Raw genomic sequence first — 24,004 nt, forward strand, 5'->3', positions numbered from 1 at the left:
CGATAGATGCACAAATGTTGAGATCCGTACATTATGTAAGGCTGAGACAAGCATTAGTTTGGACATGTAGAACGAATGGACAGTGAGAGAACGGCTAAGAATATTTACGCAGATGCAGAAATAGAGGAAGACCGAGAAAGACATGGCATGACCAAATCCAACAAATACTTAAAGATGGACATGTCAAAAGTCGGAATAATCGGCGCGCGTGCATGAGAAGATGTATGAATGTAGAGGAAGCGAGATCTGTATGCAAAGATAGAGTGTTGTGGCGTTCTATCCTCTCTGCCTACCCTTACGGGGAAGCGGCGTGATGGTTTGTTTGTTTGTTTAAGTGTGAATAATCGATGTAATTTATAAGAACCTGCTGTCGATTTGTATGTAAGCAACTCAGCAGGACTTTAATTTAAGAGTATTTTGTAAATATTTTTGAAAAAAAAAATTTAAAAAAAATATATATAAATATGTATATTGTATAAAAAAAATAAGAGTACATATGAACGAAAATTGTGAAAACAGTCAATAAAAATTTTCCACAGTGGTGTAAGATATCGATTAAGTACATTATCGGTATCAAAATAAAAGCAATTAACAATTGTTAGGCACTTAGAAACTTGCAAATAAAATAAAAATACATATTCTTATTTACAGTTATAAAAATAAAGTTAATAGAAACAAGATAAATTTAAATTTAAAGAATAAGAAAAGAAAAAAGTTATATAAAAATAATGTAAAAGGTACAAAAATATAATAATGAACATACGAATACATACATAATTACTGACATCGTCAAACTAAACGGGTGTACTGTCTATGAGGAATTTTCTATATTTTATATAAGAGAGATGAAAAATGTCTGCGTGACCGGAGAGAACAGTATTGTAATAATGACATGCTCTAAAGAAAAAGTCGTTTTTCCTCGAGTTAGTTCTAGGTACTGGCAAATTTAATGTAGCATGGAGTCTTGTTCTGTTGGGTACAAGGTATTCTAAAGAACTTATAAGTAAAGGGCAGTCTACTATGTTGTTTACCAGTTTAAACAGAAATAATTGATCTGCAATCACTCTTCTATACCCCAGAGTTTGAAATGAATTTGGTGTACAGTGAAATTTATATTTTATTAAATTAATGAATCTCTTCTGTATCCTTTCTAGGTTTTTTATATATATTTTATATTGGGGATTCCATATAATTGAAGCATATTCTAATTGACTTCTCACATATGTGTTATATAGCAATATAAATGTTTTTGAAGTCATTAGACATTCGCATTAAAAAACTTAGCATTTTGGATTCCTTACAAATAATTCCATTAATGTAATTATCGAACACAAGCTTGGAATCTAAAACTATTCCTAAGTCTCTGATAACGTTATTTCTTGGAACCATTTCATTCATTAAAGTATACTGAAAATTCAAAGGATTATGTTTACGCGAGAAAGATATACAAGAGCATTTATTTATGTTAAGAGTAAGATGTTTTATGCGGCAATAATCTTAGAGGCGGCTCAAATTTTTATTTTTATTTATATTTTTATTTTATTTATTTCGAATACAAACAGATGTACAGGTTAAATGAATATTTAAAAAAAAAACTAAATAAAATGTATACATAGTAGGGCCTGCCATCCAATTATATGTATTCACTAAATAATACTGTAATAAAGCGACGACGGCTTGAAGTTTAAACTATATAAATTGTAAATATACTATATATTAAAATAAGATAAATATGGACAAAACAAGGAGATAGTGGAAAAGAAAAGAAGGAAATTGATAAGGAGCGGTAAAGGATGATTGAAGGAAAGTGAGAGTGGAAAATTGCATTTGATTTAATGATTTAATGAATTATGAATGAAGAGCATGAATCAAGCCTATTAATTCTCTTCTGTACATATTGTATGGAGTGTTAAATATATCAAGACTATTAAGTTTTTTGTTAAATGTTTCACATATACGAGGGTTCGTAGAATGTTTCCGATGATTAGTTTTAAATTTACGAATATAGAAAATATCAGAGAGTCTAGTTGGCCTGGAGGGGACACGGTAAGCAAGTAGATTAATGAGTTCCGGGGAATCGAATTTATTATTGACCATTTTATAAAGCAGGATCTGATCAAACATATCTCTTCTGTGTGCTAATGAATCAAGGTTATAAAATTTTAATGATTTACGGAATTTAAATTGCTGATAGCCAAGGAAGTGGTACACGAAATCAAGTTCCCACTAGGAAGTAAAGTGACCACTGGACATATATATCAGCAACCCTAAAAATGACAGTTCTGAGTTAAATACGCTAGTCGGAGCGTAAAATTATGTTCTTATTAAAAAATTACAGCAGAGATGAATACCATTTTAGAAAAGCCAATATGGAAGTCTTGGCATTTACAGGGCGTATGACCTGTCATTGGCTGGTTTAAGTGGCCACTTTACACACCGTATATCATTTACTATTTTGCCCATGTTTGAACATCCATTTTTCTTCGATTCTTCCATCTGTGTTGATTTTAGTGAAGTTAAAGAGCTGAAACCTTATTGTCGTGAAGAGATTCTGATAGAATTATTTCACATACTAGGCAACGCCTGTAAACTACGTAAATAAGTTCAACTCACGTGTATGCTAGCGCCTCCCTCTTCCTCCCCCTCCGCGCCCCCATCGCCGTCTCCTTCGTCTTCTTCTTCGCCACAAGACTTGGCCACGATGAAGGCATATGACATATACAGCGGATCTTCCTGTGAAAACATAAAATACATTAATAAAATTAAATAAACAATGTTCTGGGTATGTCCAAATGTTTGTAGACGGGCTGGATTCATCCGGCTTAACCAGTTCGCTTACTAGGCAACGCTGCATAGAAAATGTTTTCAGGCGTTTATTAGGCAGTACAGGTAAACGTCGTTTGCGCCGGTTCAATTTACGCCGATTCACAATTACGCCGGTTGGTGCCGGCGTGGGATTCCCCGGTTCGGCCGACACCAGACGACAGAAGGCGCCGCGATTCTAAAAGCAGACACACTTTTACAATTTGTTTTATTCTATTACCGTGTACGCGAGCAGCCTATTGTGTGTGAATAATCATAATCAAGAAAGGAAGCAACAATTAAAGTAAATAAGTTTGATGTTTTTTCACCAACAAACTGGTGAGTTAGTATTTATTTTAAAAAAAACATTATTTATATCAAGAGATTATTATTTCTTTGCCTCAGAGGCAGACGGATGCAAATCTAGAATTTTATAAAATGACATTTCGATTTTTGTATCCAGTTTATGATCAAGTCCATTGATTTTGAAAAAATGTAAGTCTTTTAATGAAAGAACCAATGTATTTAGATATTCAAAGTACAAATGATTGCTGTAAATGATTCGAAATCATTTAGAGAAGGTTGATTCTTAAGGCTTTTGTAGGCATCCGTCTGCCTCTGAGGTACATATTTAGTTTGTAAACGAATTTGATCTGTATTTATTGAATACATTTATCAACAATATTTTGAGTTTGTCCAAATTTTTGTAGAGAAGTACTGGATTCAACTCCCTGGGACTTCACAAACATCAACTGATGAAAGAATTGAAGTAATATAGATGTTCAAATATGGGCAGAATGGTGAATGTTACACAGTGTGTAAAGTGGCCACTTAAACCAGCCAATGACAGGCCATAAGCCCTGTAGATGCCTTGACTTCTATATTACCTTCTTTAAAATGTTCTTCATCTTCTTTGTAATATGTTGATATTAACAGCTTCCCAGGGAGTTGAATCCATTAATTGTCTACAAAAATTTGGAAAAACTCTAAATATTGTTGATGAAAAAGGTCATTAAAAATAATGTAATCAAACCTGCAATGCTCCAGAACGTTCCGTCATGGCACCTCGACAGAAAGTTGTGACCAATTGTGTGAGAGGATCTGGTTTGCCCTCTTCTTCCTGAGCTTCCGCTTTCTTCAACTCTGCGTCTTCAAACGATTGCTGGAACATTCCAAACAAAACGATTTGTTCAATGCCAGTTTATACGATTCGAATATATATATATATATATATTTTTGTACATAGGAGCTGCTTAGTATAAAACAGCATTTATCGGTATCATTCCTTGCCGGTTCCCTTTCTTTCCCATCCTTCCCCTGACCCGTCCTTATAATAATAATAATAATAATTATGGATAACTTATATAGCGCCATTTTCGTAATATATTACCTCAAGGGCGCTTTACAAAGTGATTATATAAAGATATAAATTTAATTTTAACTTTTTAATTTAAGAAAAATAATGTACTTTTTCATATTACTTTTCCTCCACATGCTAAGAATTTATTCAAACGATTTAGAGAACAAGTGGGTTTTAAGTTTCTTCCGAAATATCACTTCACTCTCACAGTTTCGGATTTCTGCTGGGAGAGCATTCCATGCCGTAGGGCCTGCGACCGCAAATTCACGTTCGCCGAATTTAGTGCGCTGTTCGCGTAGAGGTAAAATAACTTTTCCTTTCGACGTAGATGTAGCTGATCTAAGCGTAAGGCGTCTGTCAGCTAGTTCATCTGGAATGCAGAGTTCCCTTAGATATTCTGGAGCAGAGTTGTGCAGTGACTTATACATAACCCAACAGAGTTTGGTACCTACCTAACATCAAGATAGAAGTAATACAAAAAAGATTTGGATCTGTAGGATTTAGGTTATTGAGAGTTGGTTGGAGTTCCTACCCCAGTTAGAGATTGACAGAGAAGACACGAGGTTGCTGTTTAATGCGTATTTATTACATTGCGAATAAGATACAGCACTTGGTTGTGTAGCGCGAGCAAAGCGGCAATGATAGGTTGAACATACTGCACTTGAACTACATGCTGGAACTGTGTGACGTCGTCGAGCTGGATTGAAGTGAACTGAACTTGTTGGGCTGACTGACTTGAATGGCTGCGTCCTATGATCTCTTTATAGACGACGTTGCTTTGTAGTTCATTTCTTCATGGTAGGGACGATGTGAACGTACTGCAGAACAATTCTCCCGGTTTAGCGTGCAATACTATAAGAGTTGCATCATGCGAATGTATTGAATTCTATAGAAAATGATGATATTGCGTCGTCGGTCATTAGTATACTTCAGATAAATTAATTTAACACGTGTGTCATTTATTATGGACTATGGACCCCACATATCAAAACAAACAACATTTTTACATTATATACAAATTCTTTAATTCATCGTGCATCATTGCAAAACTTATCATAAACCGTTACATAATTCATAGTGAATTTCATCATCCAGTGCCCAAAATAGAAGAACATGCTAAAAGCATCAAAGGTAGGTCCATTTTCGTGCTCCTTTCCTTTCATCAAATATTTTTAACCTTTTACGAAACTGAATGAAATTTATTTTTTCGATTTAGTCCACTTTTCGCTAACATTTGTAAAATAATGTTCTGGCGTCTCTGAGACCTGGGTAGATCTATTGAGACGGGTAAGTCAGTTCTACCTCTCCGAGATTCTAGGTTTTTAAAGACCTGTGCTAAATCTGTTGCTAAATCTCCTCATCCAAGCCCAAGTTCTTAAAGTATCAGGCTATTACGTAGGGGGCGAGTGCTCTCACATCCTCAGGTTAAACCAATGGTCCACCTAGGAAGCGATTTATTTTGTAACACAAAGCAGCACAGTCACAAAGAATGTGTATAAGTGTTACGGTATTAAATATTTTTTTTATAATAAAATATTATTTAAAGACAAAACGGGGAATTGCTTCATAGTTCAAGGTCAAATTTATTTATTTTATTTATTTAAATCTTAAAATAGGGCACACATATCATACATATTGTTATGTGTGTTCTAATAATAACATTACAAATATATTTAATTTATAAATTGTTTATCACATTATGTCTTGACCATTATTTTAAATTTTGATATGTTTTTTTCTTCATAAATATTTTTTTTCATTTCGTAATACTTTTTAATTGCTTTAAATAAAATTGAATTTTGTGACTTTGCCTTTTTCCTAAATGGAAGTCTAATTTTGTTCTTTTCTCTAGTATTGTGATTGTGTTCATGCTGGTTCCGATCAATTTTTTTCCAAAATTCTGTTTTTTTATTAGAGTTTATAATTTTATGAACAAATATCATTGTATTGTAAAATATTCTTTGTTTATATGTTAATAATTTCATTTCATTTACCATCGACTTTACACTCGTATATCTGTTTTTTTTCAAAATGATTCTAAAGGCTTTATTTTGTAATACAGTTAGTTTATCTATGTTTTCTTTGTTTGATAAAAATAAAATGCTACTACAGTAGTTAACGTGTGGTTCAATAATTGCTTTGTAAATAGTTTTGCAGGAGTCCTTATCAATAAATCTTCTGATCCTTCCCAAAATTGATATTTTTTTTGCAATCTTATTTATTACCATCTTAGCGTTTTGGTGAAATGTAAGTTTTGAATCCAACATTACACCTAAATATTTAATTTCAGTGACTTCATTAAGTTTTTCATTTTCTATTACAATTGATGGTGTAATTTCTATTCTTTTGTTTCCTATATTCATATATTTAGTTGACATTGACATTGCTTTGTGTCGGAACGTGTTAAAATAAAAGTTTTCTTCTTTTTTTGCCGCTCCTACCGGAGGCTGGCGACCATCATTCTGCATTCATCACGATCCTGGGCCAGTCTAATCAGCGCTGCTGCATCCGGCACACCGAACCACTGTCTGAGATTTCTGAGCCAATCATGGGATCAAAGCATCAGCTCTTTTCCGTCTCATATCCCGCCTGCCCTCTATCTTTCCTTCCATAATAAGTTATTGTTGTAAATTTAAGTATTTGGTCCCAAGTAATAAACAAATTATAGACTCCAAATAATCCGATTGAAAACTATGTTTTTCTGGGTTATTTTAATATTTTAAAAATGTATGTGTAGGTCAAATGTCTTACAGTGAGATCCTCGATCATGATTTCCTGGCCGACATTTTCCTCCTGAAGCCAAAGTTCGTAGTAAGTCCTTGTAAAGATGTTGCAAGCTCGGTGCCTGAAAAAATATGTGCATTGTATTATTAATTTCATCTCCCTTTCGAAGCGGGATCTGGGACGTAAGGCCACAGTCTCAACATAGAACTGACGCTGTATTCCTTCACTGTCATCTCTTGAAACTAAATAAAGAGATTAAATATAGGTGATTGTTTAGTTTACGACTTTGAAATTATTTTTGGTCTAAAAATGACCACATTTCTACGTTTTCTATGTGTTTGGTGATTAGACCCAGTTTTGAAAAGTTGCGTAATTTTGTGAGTTTTGTACTTTTATTTTTTTAAATAACTTTTGATCCGACCATTTCCATTTGTATCCCAATTTAAATGTATTTTTCGAAAAATGATTATACTGATTGAAAATTCGGTATAAAAATCAATTTTCGTGTAATCGATAATTTTCAATACTACTGGGTCTAATCAAACCCATCTCTGGGGTGGTAATCTGAATCTTTTCACGCATGCGCGCAGACGGGATGTCAGAATTTTGGACGCAGTGCGACGCATATAAACATGATTCTACGCATATTATAATTCTACGCAAAAAGGTTAGAAAATCTGTCAATTTTAAGTTTGCATACTTACTGGCTCAATTTGTATAGAGGGGTCGCTCGGAGGCAAGCAACTGCGGATCTTTTCCTGGCTGCGCAGACCAGCCTCCCCCAGAGAGATATTCTCTTAACAGGCCGAGCCGCCTAGTACACGCACATGCAAACACGTTATTACATTAAAATCATGCCATTAGTAAAAGAAGCAAAAACCATCACCGCCTTTAAAGCATATCGACGATAAAAAGGCTCAAAACTAAAGCTAGACTTAAAGGAAAAGAAACTGCGCAGACGAATGTCTCTTGCCACGCGCAGGAAAGGCGGGGCTTATTTAGTAGTTCGCTAGCATTCGCGCAGGAAAGGCGGCTTATTTAGTAGTTCGACAGCATTTGCGCAGAAAGGCGAGGCGAATTTAGTAGTTCGCTAGCATTCGCAACCGACAGTCCTGTGCCACGACATAGAAGCTCGCATTACGCGATATTTTTGTTGCCAAATGGATAAACCAACCGCCTCTCATTCCGGAATCAGAGTGTTGAGAGTACGACGTGTAATACGAGCATGCAATATGACACATCTTGCATTTATTTCTGCCTGTAATATCCATCGAAATTGCGTCTCTCATTTAGGAATATCAGTCCAAAAGACACTGGTTGTAAAAATATGGCCATAGTCTGCGTGAACTGAAGTAATTACATTGTATGAGGAGATATTGTGTCCCAATTAAAAAACAGTCAGCAACAAAAGTGTTTCCCCGTGGCTTACTTTTTGCTCAGGGAATTGACGCTAATAAGATCAAGGGAAAGTAATATAAAACTACTAAGTCAAAAAGTTCAAAAGTTTTCAAGATCAACAATGTTTTCAGTATGTCCAAATTTTTGTAGACATACTGAATTTCCTCCTTAGGGAGTTATTTAGATCTAAAAAACAACAGAGAGGGAAAACATTTTTAATAAGGGAATATGCAAGTCTAGGCATTTACAGGGCTTATGACTTGTCATTACCTGGTTTTCACACTGTGTAATATTCACCATCCTGCCTATGTTTAAACATCCACATTTCCTCAACTTCTCCATCTGTTGACTTTTGTGTAGTATTTATCATGTGACAGGTCGTAATTCTGTAAATGCCTCGACTTGCATCTTCCCTTCTTAAAAGTTTTCCCACTTTGTTGCAACAAATTTTGTTGTTAAGGTCTTTGATCGAGATGTCTTGACCTTTTTTTCTGATAACTCATTTTATTCATCTACGTATGCCAATTTTTGGGTTTTGAGTCTTCATGTCTCCATGGTAGAACGAAGTTAATTACTCCAGGACGTTGCTCTTATGTGGACAGATGTCTCATGTGTTATACTGTTGGTCTTGCAGAACATAATGTATTTTATCCATTAGAAAACGCTGCGTTGCTTCTTGCAGTCGTTGCCCTATATTTCAGATAAAATCGTTTGTCACATGTGTGTCATCGATGGTAGAACGAAGTTAATTACTCCAGGACGTTGCTCTTATGTGGACAGATGTCTCATGTGTTATACTGTTGGTCTTGCAGAACATAATGTATTTTATCCATTAGAAAACGCTGCGTTGCTTCTTTCAGTCGTTGCCCTATATTTCAGATTAAATCGTTTGTCACATGTGTGTCATCGATGAATGGACTTTGATCCCCACAAGCGTTCCAGCATGTTGGTCGAATAAGATGATTATTTAACAGGATGCATTAGTCAAACTTTGTACAATGCGATAGAAAAAGACAGTAATAACTGTTGACAGTCTCTTACATTCTATTCAGTCCGGCATCAACTGAGAAAAAAAAGAATGACGGCTATAGCAATTGCTTTTCTTTTAGCTGAAAAACATCATTTTCAGCATCTTTACTTCAAACCATTAACTACGGCCGATCGGAAGTCAAATGTCCCGGAAAATAATAAAGTTATAATATGTGCCCATTTGAGTGCATCCTCTGAGAAAATAGTGTCAGCGAACGTTTTAATGAAATAAAAGCCAAAAAAAAATGTACACAATTTGTAAATTAATACAAAATAAAAATAAGTGTTAGTGATAGATAAAACAATCTAAAATAAGAACAAATAAAATAATTGAAAAAAACACAAAAGAAACAAAAATCAAAGAAACCTGGTGAGTGCGTGGAGTGACAGTTGCCTGAAGCACGCAATTACGGCGCGCTTCCTTTGTATGGAGACCACACTACGGTACACATTCTTGCTTTGCTGCTGCGGGTGGTCGATCTATTGCAAAAGTAGCAAGCAAACTATAGTGTGCATAGCAAATTGTTAGCAAAATAAAATAAAATTTGTGTTTTTTGTATGCGTTGACATTTTCGACATAAATGTATTTCTTATGTATCGACTCTCGCTGCCTCTACCTACCATGAAATTACTTCTCTACAATAACGCAGAGTGTGTTCAGACCAAATTCTGCTTCGTAAAATGTGCATCGCAAATTGTTAAAAAAATAAAATAAAAATTGGTGTTCTTTGTATGTGTTGACATTTTCGACATAAATGTATAATAATAGTATTTCCCATGTATCGACCTCGCTGCCTCTACCTACCACTTAATCACTTCTCTTTAATACCGCAGAGTGTGTTAGGACCAACTGCTGCTTCACAGGATTAGTTGACTGTGCAGAATTACTTAGTTTAATAATAATACATGTTCCAGCCAGGATTTGTAGACAGTACCACCTGTTTCATGTATCAATAAGTAAAACATCGTATGTAATATATACATCGTATAAATATGCATGTAGAACTGATACAAGAGTTATGGAGATTTCCGGTTTGCTTGCCGTGAATGGATCGAGAATAAGCGGAAGAAAACCTCTGACATCACACGCGGAGTTATTTCAGAAATTCAAAACTTAAAAAAATCATAGCGCTGATAATACGTCGTATAAAAAATTTTAAAAATATATTTGTCTTAGTTTAATAGTCTATTAACAAATAAAAAAATATAGCAAAACCATTGAACGTCCTCATTAAAACTATTTTACTTTTATAAAATGATTATTATTAAAGCCATAATTTTACTTAGAATTAAGGCAAAATGGCACGAAATTTGTGTTGCAAAATGCAAAGCTTATTTTTAAATAACTTTCCTGTTCGAACTTCAAATCATTCGAACAAAATTTACTTAAAAGCTTTGTCTTTCAACGAGTACTATCGTACCTCGGTTTAGTCTGAATTACAAGAGGCGTAATCTCCCGGTCGACAAGTAATTATATTTTAGTTGTGTGTAACATTTTTTTTTTTTTTTTATCTGAAATACCTTAGAAAATGATTATTTTTACCTTTCGATTACTTTAGCCTATTTGTAAGGTAAAACTTCTCTAAAGTGTTTGCAAAAAAAACTAAATATCTCCACTGCCAAGTTATATACTAACCATATGAAGTCCGTACAGTACTTTGCTCATAGCAACGATCCTCTCCACTGTCTCGTCGATTTGTTTGGTTTTATCTTGGTCCTGTCCAATGGCCACTTCCTTCTTACTGCCGAGCTTGCTGTACAGATAGTGCTGCCAGGACATCTCGTCGGCTGGGTCGATCTTGTCGGGTAGGGTCAGCTGGGTGCGAGCGAAGTCCACGACGTCTTGCTCTGACACTTTCTGGAAAGTTAGGTCAAGTTAGACACTCACTGGAAAGTGTTATTATAAGATAGGTCAGGTTAGACACTTGCTGGAAAGTGTTATTATAAGTTAGGTCAGGTTAGACACTTGCTGGAAAGTGTTATTATAAGTTAGGGCAGGTTAGAAACTTACTGGCAAGTGTTATTATAAGTTAGGTCAGCATAGACACTTACTGGAAAGTGTTATTATAAGTTAGGTCAGGTTAGACGCTTGCTGGAAAGTGTTATTATAAGTTAGGGCAGGTTAGACGCTTGCTGAAAAGTGTTATTATAAGTTAGGTCAGGTTAGACACTTACTGGAAAGAGTTATTATAAGTTAGGTCAGGTTAGACGCTTGCTGAAAAGTGTTATTATAAGTTAAGTCAGGTTAGACACTTACCGGAAAATGTTATTATATATTAGGTCAGGTTAAGTTAGACACACACAGGAAAAAGTTACAGGTCGGATAAGACACTAACTAGAAGGTGTAATTATAAGCTAGGTCAGGTTAGGTTAGACGCCTATACGGACAAAAACCGTTCTATGATTATTAACCATGAAGTTAGCTACAGTTTACAGTAATACAACGGGACATAGGTGTTCGGGTCTAAAATTGCAAGCGCAAACTGAAACCGTCCATTACACTGTTGTTAAACTAAAAACTAAACCATAAATTTGGAACGCTTTTGTTCTTTGCAATAGAGTTAAAGGGTTTTTCTAGCGAATTATTACTTTGAGGTACATTTACTGGAAAGCGTAATTATAAGATCAGGTCAGATCAGGTTAGATAAGATACACTCTTGAATGTGTAATTTTTATTTTTTATATTGGAGTTGCTTTATTATTTAACTTGCTTATAATATACAAGGTTTATATATATAAAGAGGTGGATTTTTCTGCAATTAAAATTCTTTAAATTTATCTAAACTGTTAGGATCAGGAGGAATATACTTATGTGTAATTATAGATTGGGTTACCTTGGATACAAAATTAAGCTAGGAGAATCGGGTTGTGGTCCCGTGGCTAGGGTCTTGGACTCATGGCTAAAAGGTCTGTTTAAAAACTTTTGTCAAATTTATTGATACTTACTTTATATCTTCTACAAAATTAAAGATTTTATACTAAGAAAGGAAAAAAATATGATGTACGAAGCCTATGTCAAAAGTAAATTGAGTTACATGATCGCCTTCTCGGGAACTGGTAACAAGACAGACAAAACAAGAATACAGAGACAACAAAATAAAATTCTTAAACTAACATACAACCTACCCTACCTGACCTCTACGACTAAACTGTACAAAAAAACACACCAGTTTGACATAAACTACTTGACTAAAATTGAGACCTTAAAAATTGTGCACAAAATAACACTGGGAAACATACAAGATGACGACATAATATTAGTCGAAAATGCTGACATACACAAATATAACACCAGACAACAACAACACTATCATATTGAAAAAGCAAAGACAAACACAGGACAGTCAAAAATACTACATAATGGACTTAAACACTACAACGAACTACCTTACTACTTGAAAACTTTTACTGGAGACAAATTTAAAATCAATCTGAAAAAGCACATGATGACTGAACTAACTAGACTAGACGAGACATAAAATGACTAGACAATATTAAATTTCTAATGTAACCCTAACGGGTTTTTAAAAATTGTAAATAAATAATAAAAAAATAAAAAAACATCAAAAGATCACATAAATATGAAATATTTGTATTCTTATGATACACCTAAATGTTTTAATTTTTGTTAATTGCAAATTTAAAAAAAAATAATTTAAAAAAATGCTTGAGTTCTTATTATTTACTAAAATATTTAAATTTTCAGACCATTTCCTAAAAGTCGTAAATAACTTGTGCTGGAAAAATGGAAATCAAGTTGTGGTAAAGTGGGATTCGAACCTGGGACCTTTGGCCCGTGAGTCCACAATATTACCACGGGACCACAACCCGGTTCGTCAGTTGGCGTACCCATGCAGTGGCCTATGCACCACAAGGTGCGGAATGGGAACGGCGACGTTGAATCAGCAATACCTTAAGATATCTGTCCTTGCAATGTTGTACCAACTCCTGCTCACGTCCTGCGAACAGATTAAGTCCCACGGGCAGAAGCCTCTTGAGACACGCCACCATCAGAGAGGCCTGGACCTCTTTGTCCTTGTCCCGCTTCTTGTCACGATGCTTCTTCTTTTTCTGTAACAAGCAATCAGTGTTGACATACCCAAGAATATTAAGGAACGGGAATGAACGGGAATGAACTTTTTTTTATTACTGATAAATTCAATGTTGATCAATCTAATGTGAAATTTGTTGAAAGAAATTAAAGTATGTAAGAAATTTCACATGCATATACAACTTGTAACTGGAATGGTGGATTATGGATTTAAATGACTGAATATTGCTGAACATAAATGGGTTAAATCGATATGCATTGAGGTCCCCCATCGCTCTGCCACCGATGATCCACCCTCCCAGTTGCAGGCTGTATATCATCAATTATAGAATTAGACAAAAAAGATAGAATTAATAATAATAATCACGGTTTATTAACAAATATAACAATTTCTTTATCTACTGCATACAGACTTAGGTAATAGATATCTCTGGATCATGTCTAGTCTGCCTAACTAGGTACAACCAGTTTTAAGGCAGACCTTTTTATGTTAAATAAACAATAGTAGTAGTAAATACAAAAACAGTTTAGTAGAATCAATAATAAGATATGGTAAAAAGTCGTGGGGACATTCGACTAAAACTAATATTAAAATGATCCAGGGTCTACAGTACTCTATAGTTAAGCGAATTGTACCTGCAAAGTAATAATGATCTCCTGTACAAAACAATCAAAACTCTGCCTGTTCGAGGACTGCTGTGGCTTTGCATCATTTTGGAACAATTTAATAGTAATACATTCAAGTTTCCTCTCAAAAATAACCATAATACACGCTTCACGTCCAATGATGGCTTGGTAGTACCAAAAGTATGTAATAAGTATGGAAATAGAACTCTCAAATATTTAGTACCTAGAATTTTTAATTTATTACCAAAAGAACTTAAATTTAACTCACATTGTAACAAGTGCAAAATAAGAGAGTGTCTACTCGATCAAGAGTTTATATATGAATAGTAGCTTGGGTGTAAATATTTTAATTTTTCATATATTTTCTTGTATTTAAAAAATAAATTTATATATTATTATTTGTATAAACAGGTTTATTCTGATCTTTCCGGCTGTTAATTTTTATCTGTTATTCATTGTTTTTATAAATGTAAATAATATTATTAAGTTAGTATACATATAATCTTCACCAACAAGCTACATAAAGTGGCTTGGTGGGATTTTAGTTTTAGTAAAAAATATAACAAGTGAAATTTTTTTTAAATTGTTAAAATGTATAATTATACTACGAGTATCAAAATAAAAAAAAATAAAAAAAATAACATGACTAACTACTAGTTAATTTATTATACAATATTCATTCATACTATTTATTATTTAAGAATGTTTTTGAGTAAATTTTCCGATTTTTCTCTACACACACTTTTTGAGTAAATTTTCCGATTTTTCTCTACACAGTTATCAATTTTTAAAAATTTATTTATTTGAATCCGGATCATGGTTTTGCAATGTTCGGGTAGCATATTGAATATTTTGGGGCCCAGAAACCTGAAATTTCTTTGCCCGAATTCAGAGTTTGCGGTAGACCCCATGACCCATCCTCTAGTTTGACTTCCGGTAGTGTGGGAGTGTTCTTTTTGGGATCTGGTAGAATAATTTGCTTTTTTTGAATAAATTTCTTAAAATATATAATTGCCTTATATCTAAGATCTAAAATTCCTCAAATAACTTGACATACATACATACATTTGTTGTTTAGTTTACAAAAGAAAGATTAATTTATAATCAAAAGCTTTAGAAATTGAAAGGCATGAATTCATCTGCACTGTTATCGCAGAACTAGAAATACAACCAGAACTGACTACCAGAACGTAGAATAAGGACATTTTGTATGAACCAACCTTTCCACTGCCAGAGGGTGCTCCGTCAGAAATAACTGCCGATCTTCTAGTAGCAGTTGGCATGATTAAAGTCTAGAAAAAAAAAACGTTTTTTTAACCACTCAGATAAAAGAAAATAAATACTCGTACCTGCATTTTTACAATACACCAAAAAATACCTAATTTGTAACAATATTTAACCTAGTTAAAGAAATTGATTGCGGTAATGCGACGGAAAAATGTCATTTTTGTTAACTAGTCAACTTAAAGGCCATTTTTCTCAAAATTATGATATTGTGTCACAGAAAACACCACCCAAATGATAAAATGTATTTTACACATAATATTCTGCATATAACTATTCCACATTTAACCAAAAAGACTTGAATAAAAAAATAATAGTGGGCCCAAGAAAGACCTTGTGGTACTCCGGAAAAATCAATGAAAAATGTTTGTTAACTCTTAAAAAAAAATTCCTCTACCAACAGCGATGTAACGTTGTTTTACATTAAGCAAAAGACGAGATATTTTGAGATACAGGAATTTAAAAACAAATATTTAATATTTAAATATGCTATTTTAATATTTATATATGCTGTATATACCTTGTTTTCCATTATTTATAAGAACAATTATATAATTTAGGCGTTTAAAGCAAAATACGACTATTTAAAAAAGAAAGATAAATCAAGTTTTGACGTCATAGCCAAACAAGAGTTAGAAATATCCCGATAATTTAGATGGCAATCTTAACAGATGTTTGATAATACAGCGAATTTTGAGTCACAGTATTTATACATGTTGAAGTCACCTAAAGCGCAGAATAGTTGCAAGGCAGCTATGTATTCTAAAGAGTAAAACTTACCATATTGTCAATCTCATTAGCTGATATAAAGTTCTGTTCCTCTTTGAGGAAGTACTGACTCTTGGACCAGATGTTGAAGATGTCTGCCACATAGTTGTATAGCTCTTCGGCCTCTGCAAAAAAGATTGAATTATTATTTTGCCTTTGTTATTACCTATTAAATACTGAATTTATATTTTCTATACTGGCCACTCATATAAGTCTGTAAATATCCCGTTCCTACTCAAATCCTTCTTCCTTCAAATTCTTGTTCTTCTACTGTCCTTTGAGCAAGTCACATATGAAAAGTTGTCTCTCTGATAATTCTTTATCATATCCTGTGTCAGCATTTTTCGTACAAAGTGAAGTTAAGTGTTATATAAACAGCCTTAATTATACAGTTCGTCATCATCTACACAATACCGGTATCCGTGATACAGCAATAGTGAAGTGCTCCATATAATAAACAATCGGGAGAACTTAAGTTCTTTAAATTTCTCTTAAATGTGAATAATAATTTCCATATAGTCCACTAAATTCTAATTCCCGCTGTTATCAATGTACAAAGCCTGAAAGGAATTGAGCTGACCATACAGACTCTTTATTGAATGCTTATTTTTCGTAATCATTTTCGTCTTATAAATGTCAATCAATATTTCAATTTCCATATTTTAATTTTTACAAAACTTTTTGCTCGCATAACACTGTTTTATCAGGTTGGTATGGAAATTGCGTCATAGCTTGTTAATTTATTTTTATCTGTTGGGAGGGCCTAAAACCTGCGCTAGCCAGCCGTTCCTTGTACCCTTATTAAACATTCTCGGCATAAACATGGAGCAGTAACATAAAATAATTTTGTTTATTGACAAACAAGCAAGTGAAGTTGACTCAGATGACACGGAATTAATTTGGATTTACCCGGGCAAAATCAAACACTAATAAAATATATTGTTAGTTTAAGTATTACAAAATAAAGAATGTTACCTGGGATGTTGTTCCTCAACCAGTGATTCCTCTGCAGATCTACATACTTGATTAGCAGAGGATAAAAGGAATAGATATCTCTTACAAGAAGCTGCCAATCTTCTTGGATTTGGGTCTCCACTTGAGAAGTATCATCAGTAGAAGACTGAAATTAACAACGAAACAATTTAACACGGAAAACAATAAACTTTGAAAATAAATATATTTCTTTGATAAAGGAATATTAATGTTGCAAGCATTTACAGGCCATATGATAAACATGAAAATAGACAAAACCAAGATTTTGAGTCCAACGCTTAGCAACATGTTTACTGGAAATAAAACTATTGGTGCTGTTCACGGTTTACCCTGGAAACAAAATCAAATTAGGAAAACTAAATCAAACAGCAGAACTGCCTAGACAAGTTGGGCAGCTTTTGGAAAGCTGAAACACGTTTTCAAAAATAAGGAAATCCCAAACAATCTGAAGGCCAAAGTCTACAACTCTCGTGTTCTGCCGGTGACAACATACGGTCTTGAAACCATGTCACTCATTGCCAGAAGTGTCCACAAAAATAAGTGCATTCAGCAGTCTGATGTTGAGCGTCTCATTAAGAGACCGAATAAAGAATGAGGAGATCGGACGCCAAACAAAGGTGATCGATATCGCTGAAAGAGCGGGAAGACAAAAATGGCAGTGAGCGGGTCATGTGGCGAGATAAGAAGTTGATAGATGGATAGATGGATGGTACAATTGGAGGCTACGAAAATAAAACGAAATTAAGGAGACCACAGAGGAGATAGACTGAGAAATCGTCGAACTCGTGGGACATGGATGAAAACAGTGTCCAAAAGAGTGCCCAGGACAGAAAAACATGGAAAAATTTGGAGAGGGCAAATTAAGAGAAACGGGCTGACAAGAAGAAGAATAACAAGGTGATTTACATAATAATAATGGGCTGGTTATAAAAATAAGAGGGAATAATGTAATAGATGTTAACAAAAATTGTCTCCACTTTTTTCCAAATTTAAAAATGAGCACCAAAAGCAAAAAAAAAGTGTAAAAATTAAACGTCATTCAAAATTTTCTGCTCTAGAAGACACTGTATTTGCTTTTACGTTACATGTATTATTTGATTCGATAACAAGCCTTCAAAATGGAATGTTCAAGTAGACGAAAGTGAGTATTTTCGATAACTCCTTGAGTTGTGATCAAATCTGCTAGAGATATTTGCGTAGTGTACGCGGTGAAGATGCTATGAATTATTGTCTTATTTGTTGTAAAATAATGAATGAGAATAAATTATTGCAATTTCTTTTGTTATGTCCTCTTTTCCTATTCATTGGAAAAAAAATACAAAAATTATGTTAATACCCAATAATTGTTGCCTGGCCAATAATAATTGCCTGGCTAAGAACGAAGTATGTACCCTTTCAATCCAGGCAAAGTTTCAAACAAAAATTGTTAAAATAATAATACAAACCTTAATAAACCCTCTAAGACTCTCCTCCTTGTGGAACATGTTCTCTGTGCGTCTCCTGACTCTCTCTACGAGGGGCAGGAACGGATCCCTCAGAAGCTCCTCGCCACTGTTGATGATGATCTGCTGGGTGTAAGCTGCCACGCGCGTCATCCACGGCGCGCTCTCGTTACCGATGTTCTTCTTGATCAGCTTCAGGACGTTGCGCAAAAGTTGGTTCATATGGTCGGCCGTCACCATCGTTACGTGGTTTCTGAAAAGATGCTCAGCAATGTATAAAACATTATGTTCGTCCATCCCTAGAGTATGTCTACCAAATCCGGAGTCCATATTTTGAAAAAGACAGAGTTGGTAGAGGAAGTCCAGAGAAGAGCAACTAAAATGGTAGTTTCTCTAAGGAACAAAACATATGAGGACTGCTTAAGGGAGCTTGGTTTGAGTTCACTGGAAGGGCGGAGGCAGTATGGTGACTTGATTGAAACGTTCACTATGAATAATAACCGCGATCTCAGAAGCCATTAATTGAAATTAAACATTGCGTCCTTCTCACCCAACCCCAGGAAAAACTCCTGACAAACCGCATTGTGGAGCAATGCAATGGACTGGTGAACGCTTAGTTAATGCGTTTAAAAACCGCCTGCACGTATGCACTTGTATTTTTTATACCCAATTCGCCTACCATGTTTTAGGTTCTAAGTTGGATGGCCGAATTTTTTAGCATGCAATAGGCGGCGATCGTACCATCATTATCATTCCATTTCCGCTCCCTAGTTGGAGCATATGGTGTCTATGATGATCTTCCAGGCATATTAGCCGGGTGCCAGCTCTTGTTCATCCTTCCAAGCTACGTTCGCGTCCCGCAGTCCTGACATGAACTGCCAGTGAACAATTAGCAGTGGATGTCCAGGATGTCGAGAACCGGATGGCTCGAAAAGTAGGCGAGCTAATTAAGGCTCTCAGGGGTGCTATTCTGAACCGCTCTCGTGGCACGAGAAAACAGATTTTCTTTCTCGCGTGTTTGATATGTAAATACACGAGATAATATGGCCGCCAGAGCGTCTGGAATTCTGAACGCAAATATAGCACGTTTTTACGTACAAGATACGCGTTATAGCGCGCTGTAAATGTGTTCGGAATACCAGCACAGGAGAGATCCACAGAATATGGCCTAGCCAACTGTATAACCACCGTTTGATGACAGTTGTCACAGCTTGGTGACAGAAGTCACCCTATTACCACCATGTGATGACAGATGACAGATGCCCTTGAGATGAGAGATGCCCTTGAGGTATTTTATTACGAAAATGGCGCTATATAAGTTATCCATAATAATAATAACAGCTTAATGACACTTGGTTACAGTTGTCACTGATAGATAGTTATAGCTAAGTGACATTTGTCACCCCCTGGTGACAGTTAAAACTGCAATGTGACGGTTGTCACAGCTTGGTGAAAATTGTCACAGCTTGGTAACAATTGTCACAGCTCGATGACAGTTGTCACTGCTTGATGACAGTTGATTAGAACGTACCCAAAATATTAGTAATGGTTCAATAAATAAATTATTGATGATTCAATCAATCTTTTACTAACCCGGCCGTAGGGGTGACGTTGTCCGGGCCCTGAGCCCACCAGAAGGGAAGATAGGAACAAAGTAACGGCAGAATGACATCAATGATGTGTTGACATTCACCGTATGTCTTGTCACTCTCCACGAAGTGGTCCACTTCGGCGAGGATTCCCTCCAACGTTGGCATCGATGACTCCATTTTCGTCATGACATCTGCAATGCAATATAAAAAAATACATGTTTATTTTAAAAAGTTTATATTTGAAGCACTAACTTTGTGATTATTCATTATAATAAAATAAATAAAACAACTTTGTTTTTAACCATTAATTTTTATTTTCCACCGACCGGTTTCAAAGCAAACAAGCTTCTTCGTCAAGGTTTACGTAACTAATGAATTGATTCCTTTTTTCATTTTTATTATGTTCACTAAATACTACACGTGGACCCAATAAATCAAGTCGTTTTTTCCTTACGCGGGTGGTAATTTGATATATTTTTTTTCGATTTATTGGTACAAAAGTACAAAACTTTAGAAAATTATAGCGCTGATTAATTTTCCAATGACCCGTCCTTGTCGTATTGTTAACTCGAGAAAATCATCTGAACTTTTTTGGTTTAAGTTTACAACGATTAAAAAAGCCATAAATAAATAGTCCAGATGTTGTCTCGATGTCCCTTATGTTTGTCAATGCTTCTTTGCTTTTTTAAAAAATGTTTTTAACTATTCTTATATTGTAATATTAAAACCCTATTAATTGTTTAAATGGACAATGCCCGTTAATAAATAAATACAAATATATATTTTTTAAATTCTGCCTTACTCATCAACAAATATATATTTTTAACCACCGAACTTCCTCATTATAAAATTGTAATATTATGTGGTTACGCGTAAATGTTTACTGCCATTGATATGTTTTGGTTGTCGGCTTTTCCTTGAGAAGTAAGAACCTGAGCAGCCTGGCAGTACTTACCGTATTGCAACAATTCACAAATTCCATATTTAAATAAAACTGACATCTGTATTTTTCTTCAAACAAATGAATGTCTTCACGGCACGATAAACTTACAACGAAAAAACAATATTCCTACCGCTATCATATAAAGCTACCGGTAAAGTGTCTGCATTATTATCATTACCGCATCCAATATCCAAAAATCCTGATACGCAAAGCCGAATAAAGAAAGAACATAACATCTGCATCATTCCCGCAAATAATATCTGGTGGAGCGAGGGGGAACACTTCAGTGAGTCGATTTCCATTGTATATTAAGTGGCAGTAAACGTCCTTAGTAACGTGTGTGTTGGCTGACCTTGTTGGACCATCTTGGATTAGTTCATGCGCTCTCTAAGCTATCGAGGAAATTACTTTCGCGCCTCTCTCGCGTCACCAATTATGTATGTTGAATACATTACATTAATTACCTTGAGCTTCAAGGGAGTGGTCAGCGATCCTGTTTAGCAGAGAGAATTGGTTGTGCTTGTTGAGATGGGGTTCCAAAAAGGCAACCGGGAACGTAGAGCTGAATGCACCCAGGCAAGAACCCTAAAATCATTTGAAAACATCATGTTACGTCAAAAACGTATAATAAATAGACACATTACTCGTTTAGCTGCACCTCAGAATTAGAAAACATTGTGTTGCCCTCAGCAATTCGTAAAATAGAGATAGTTACCTAAACTCACAATATTTATTATCAATTTATTTTATTTATTTATTATACGGCTCAAGCGCCTTTTACAATATAAAATATAACAATATAATGAGTTCGTTTGATATAAAAAAATGGAAAAAACAATATTAAAACATGTGTAAAAAGAAAAATAACAAGAAATATATATATATACATGTATGAACGTCAGCATAGAAAAAATATAAAATGAATAAACACCAGATCATTAGCATAAGTAGCTTTTGCAAATAATTCGTTAATCGTTACTATAGAACATCAGAAAATATTTAAAAAGAGATGATTCGAATTCACAGAGTTAAAAATGTCGATATGAGAGGTACATTCGTTTCCTAGTCTGTGTATACGCGGTATTGGTGAGTGACAAAGATAGTTGTTTTGAGAAGGGTGACAATAACATAGACTATTTTGTCTAGTTCTACGTATTGGTATATTAATATTTATTAAATCCAGGAGTTCGCAACAATCTAATTGAGAGTTAATGATTTTATGTAAAAATATAAGGTCAGTTATTATCCTGCAATCCTCCAGAGTAGGTAAATTTAAAAGTTTAACAAAGACGTGTAGTTGATTTGTTTTATAGGAATATGCAGTTTGAAATTTATGAATTAATGAGACAATCATAAAAGTGTGAAACAGTTTTGCGGCGATGTAAATGACAGTTGAAATTCTGTGGTGCCATACTAAAAAAAGCGATACCATATAAATAAAATTTCCCAATAGAATACATTATTGACTGGTTTGTTGTATTTTTTTGTTGGTGCGTTCTCTTGTTATCTTCATTTAGAAAAAATAACGGACACAACTTAATTATGTTCCCACTCAATACTTAAAAATATAGATAATCTATTCCAGTGAAATAAAAGGAATTTTTTATCACATACGACGGCATATTTCTGCGTAGCATCATGACTCATCACGAGCAAAGTCGGTAAGAGAATGGTAGGAGAGGCAGCTCCTAACGAATTGAAATGCCATTTTCTTCGTACTAGTAAAAGTAAAGTGTCTTTTAAATTATATGTTACTAGTGGACCCGACAGATGTTGTTCTGTCCGAACGTTAGCTTGCCTTTTATTAGCTGGTTGAACAAACACATTTTGAGCTAATATGTATTTGTAATAAGTGTTTGTTTTTCGTTTTATCTCAACATGTGATTGGCTAAGAGGCTTCATTGTGCTCAAATAAAAATCTTGCAAAAATAACTACCGAAAAAAAATGCCTGATTGTGTAGTAAAAGCGTGCAAAAACTGCCCGGATCAAAGGAAAAAGACTACGTACGTAGGTACCTAGATACTTGTGTACGATTGAATTTCAGAACTAAAAAATAGTAATATTCAAATATTGAATTTATGTAGGTATCTGGGTACTTGTTTATGGTTGAATTCCAAAATATAAAAATTGTTTTTCAAATATGGTATCATTTCCGCAAATGTCAAACTTTGCTCTACTTACCCACAGTGATGCATTTCGTGTAAGAATACGTTTTTCGAAAATGTATCAAAAGTCAGATAAAATTATTAAGGCATTACTAAAAATCCATAAAAATAACCTCATGTGTAGAAATTAAGAAATTGTAAGGAAATTATTTAATTTAGTATCTATTAAAAATAATTGTTGATTGTAAACGTTAAAATACAACAAAAAACAACATCCACCGAATTTTTCAATATATGCATTTTAGACGAATGCAACCCTGGAAAATCGATGAAAACACGTATATGCTTCTAACATCTTTTCTACTCAATATATTTAAGATGTTATTATTTGTAATCCTTGAGGATGTAAATTTTTTTTTTTTTGCAAAAAACCGCACGTAAATCTGTTGAGCCATTTTTGAGTTTTTGCACGGCGATTCATTTATATATATATAGATTGATAGATAGATTTGAGGAAAATAATTTGTTTGACTTACCAAAGCTGGTTTGTGTCTTTCAATCTCTGTTTTCAAATACTTCCGATCGTGAGTCAAAGTTAAATCTGTTCCAAGATTATATAGAGAGGCGAGCATCTTGTACGAAGCTACTTGAATTTCATCCACTGGAAACATTTAGCATTATTTAACATCATCGTCATTCGCCTTTCCGCACTCAGTTGTTAATATGGTACGGTATTAGCAATCTTAATTCAGCGTACCTATTTTGACTATCCATTTTTAAAAATTTTATTCCAGTAAAATGGCTACATAATGTAGAGCCAATTCTACCATATAAACATAAAATAACATTTTATATTTGAAGCACTTATGGTGGTCTTAGCATATC

General features: G+C 34.3%; 1 protein-coding gene across 2 annotated transcripts in view; it reads right to left on the reverse strand.

Annotated features, from left to right (window-relative positions):
- The window catches only part of RyR (Ryanodine receptor), a 126,614-nt gene that overhangs the window by 54,209 nt on the left and 48,401 nt on the right, over positions 1-24,004 (reverse strand). For both annotated transcript variants that reach the window (XM_088231329.1, XM_088231328.1), the window contains exons 29-41: positions 23,656-23,780; positions 21,478-21,598; positions 20,072-20,261; positions 18,482-18,731; positions 17,019-17,163; positions 16,056-16,168; positions 15,212-15,283; positions 13,226-13,384; positions 10,950-11,171; positions 9,681-9,793; positions 6,914-7,007; positions 3,836-3,964; positions 2,614-2,733 (exon numbers count right to left, since the gene is read on the reverse strand). In XM_088231329.1, coding sequence (XP_088087455.1) covers positions 2,614-2,733; positions 3,836-3,964; positions 6,914-7,007; positions 9,681-9,793; positions 10,950-11,171; positions 13,226-13,384; positions 15,212-15,283; positions 16,056-16,168; positions 17,019-17,163; positions 18,482-18,731; positions 20,072-20,261; positions 21,478-21,598; positions 23,656-23,780 — 1,853 coding nt within the window. The remainder of the gene's footprint in view (positions 1-2,613; positions 2,734-3,835; positions 3,965-6,913; positions 7,008-9,680; positions 9,794-10,949; positions 11,172-13,225; positions 13,385-15,211; positions 15,284-16,055; positions 16,169-17,018; positions 17,164-18,481; positions 18,732-20,071; positions 20,262-21,477; positions 21,599-23,655; positions 23,781-24,004) is intronic.

The sequence above is a fragment of the Micrasema longulum genome, unplaced genomic scaffold, assembly GCF_059751315.1.
Source record: "Micrasema longulum isolate JH-2025_06_02 unplaced genomic scaffold, ASM5975131v1 h1tg000873l, whole genome shotgun sequence".
Taxonomy (NCBI): domain Eukaryota; kingdom Metazoa; phylum Arthropoda; class Insecta; order Trichoptera; family Brachycentridae; genus Micrasema; species Micrasema longulum.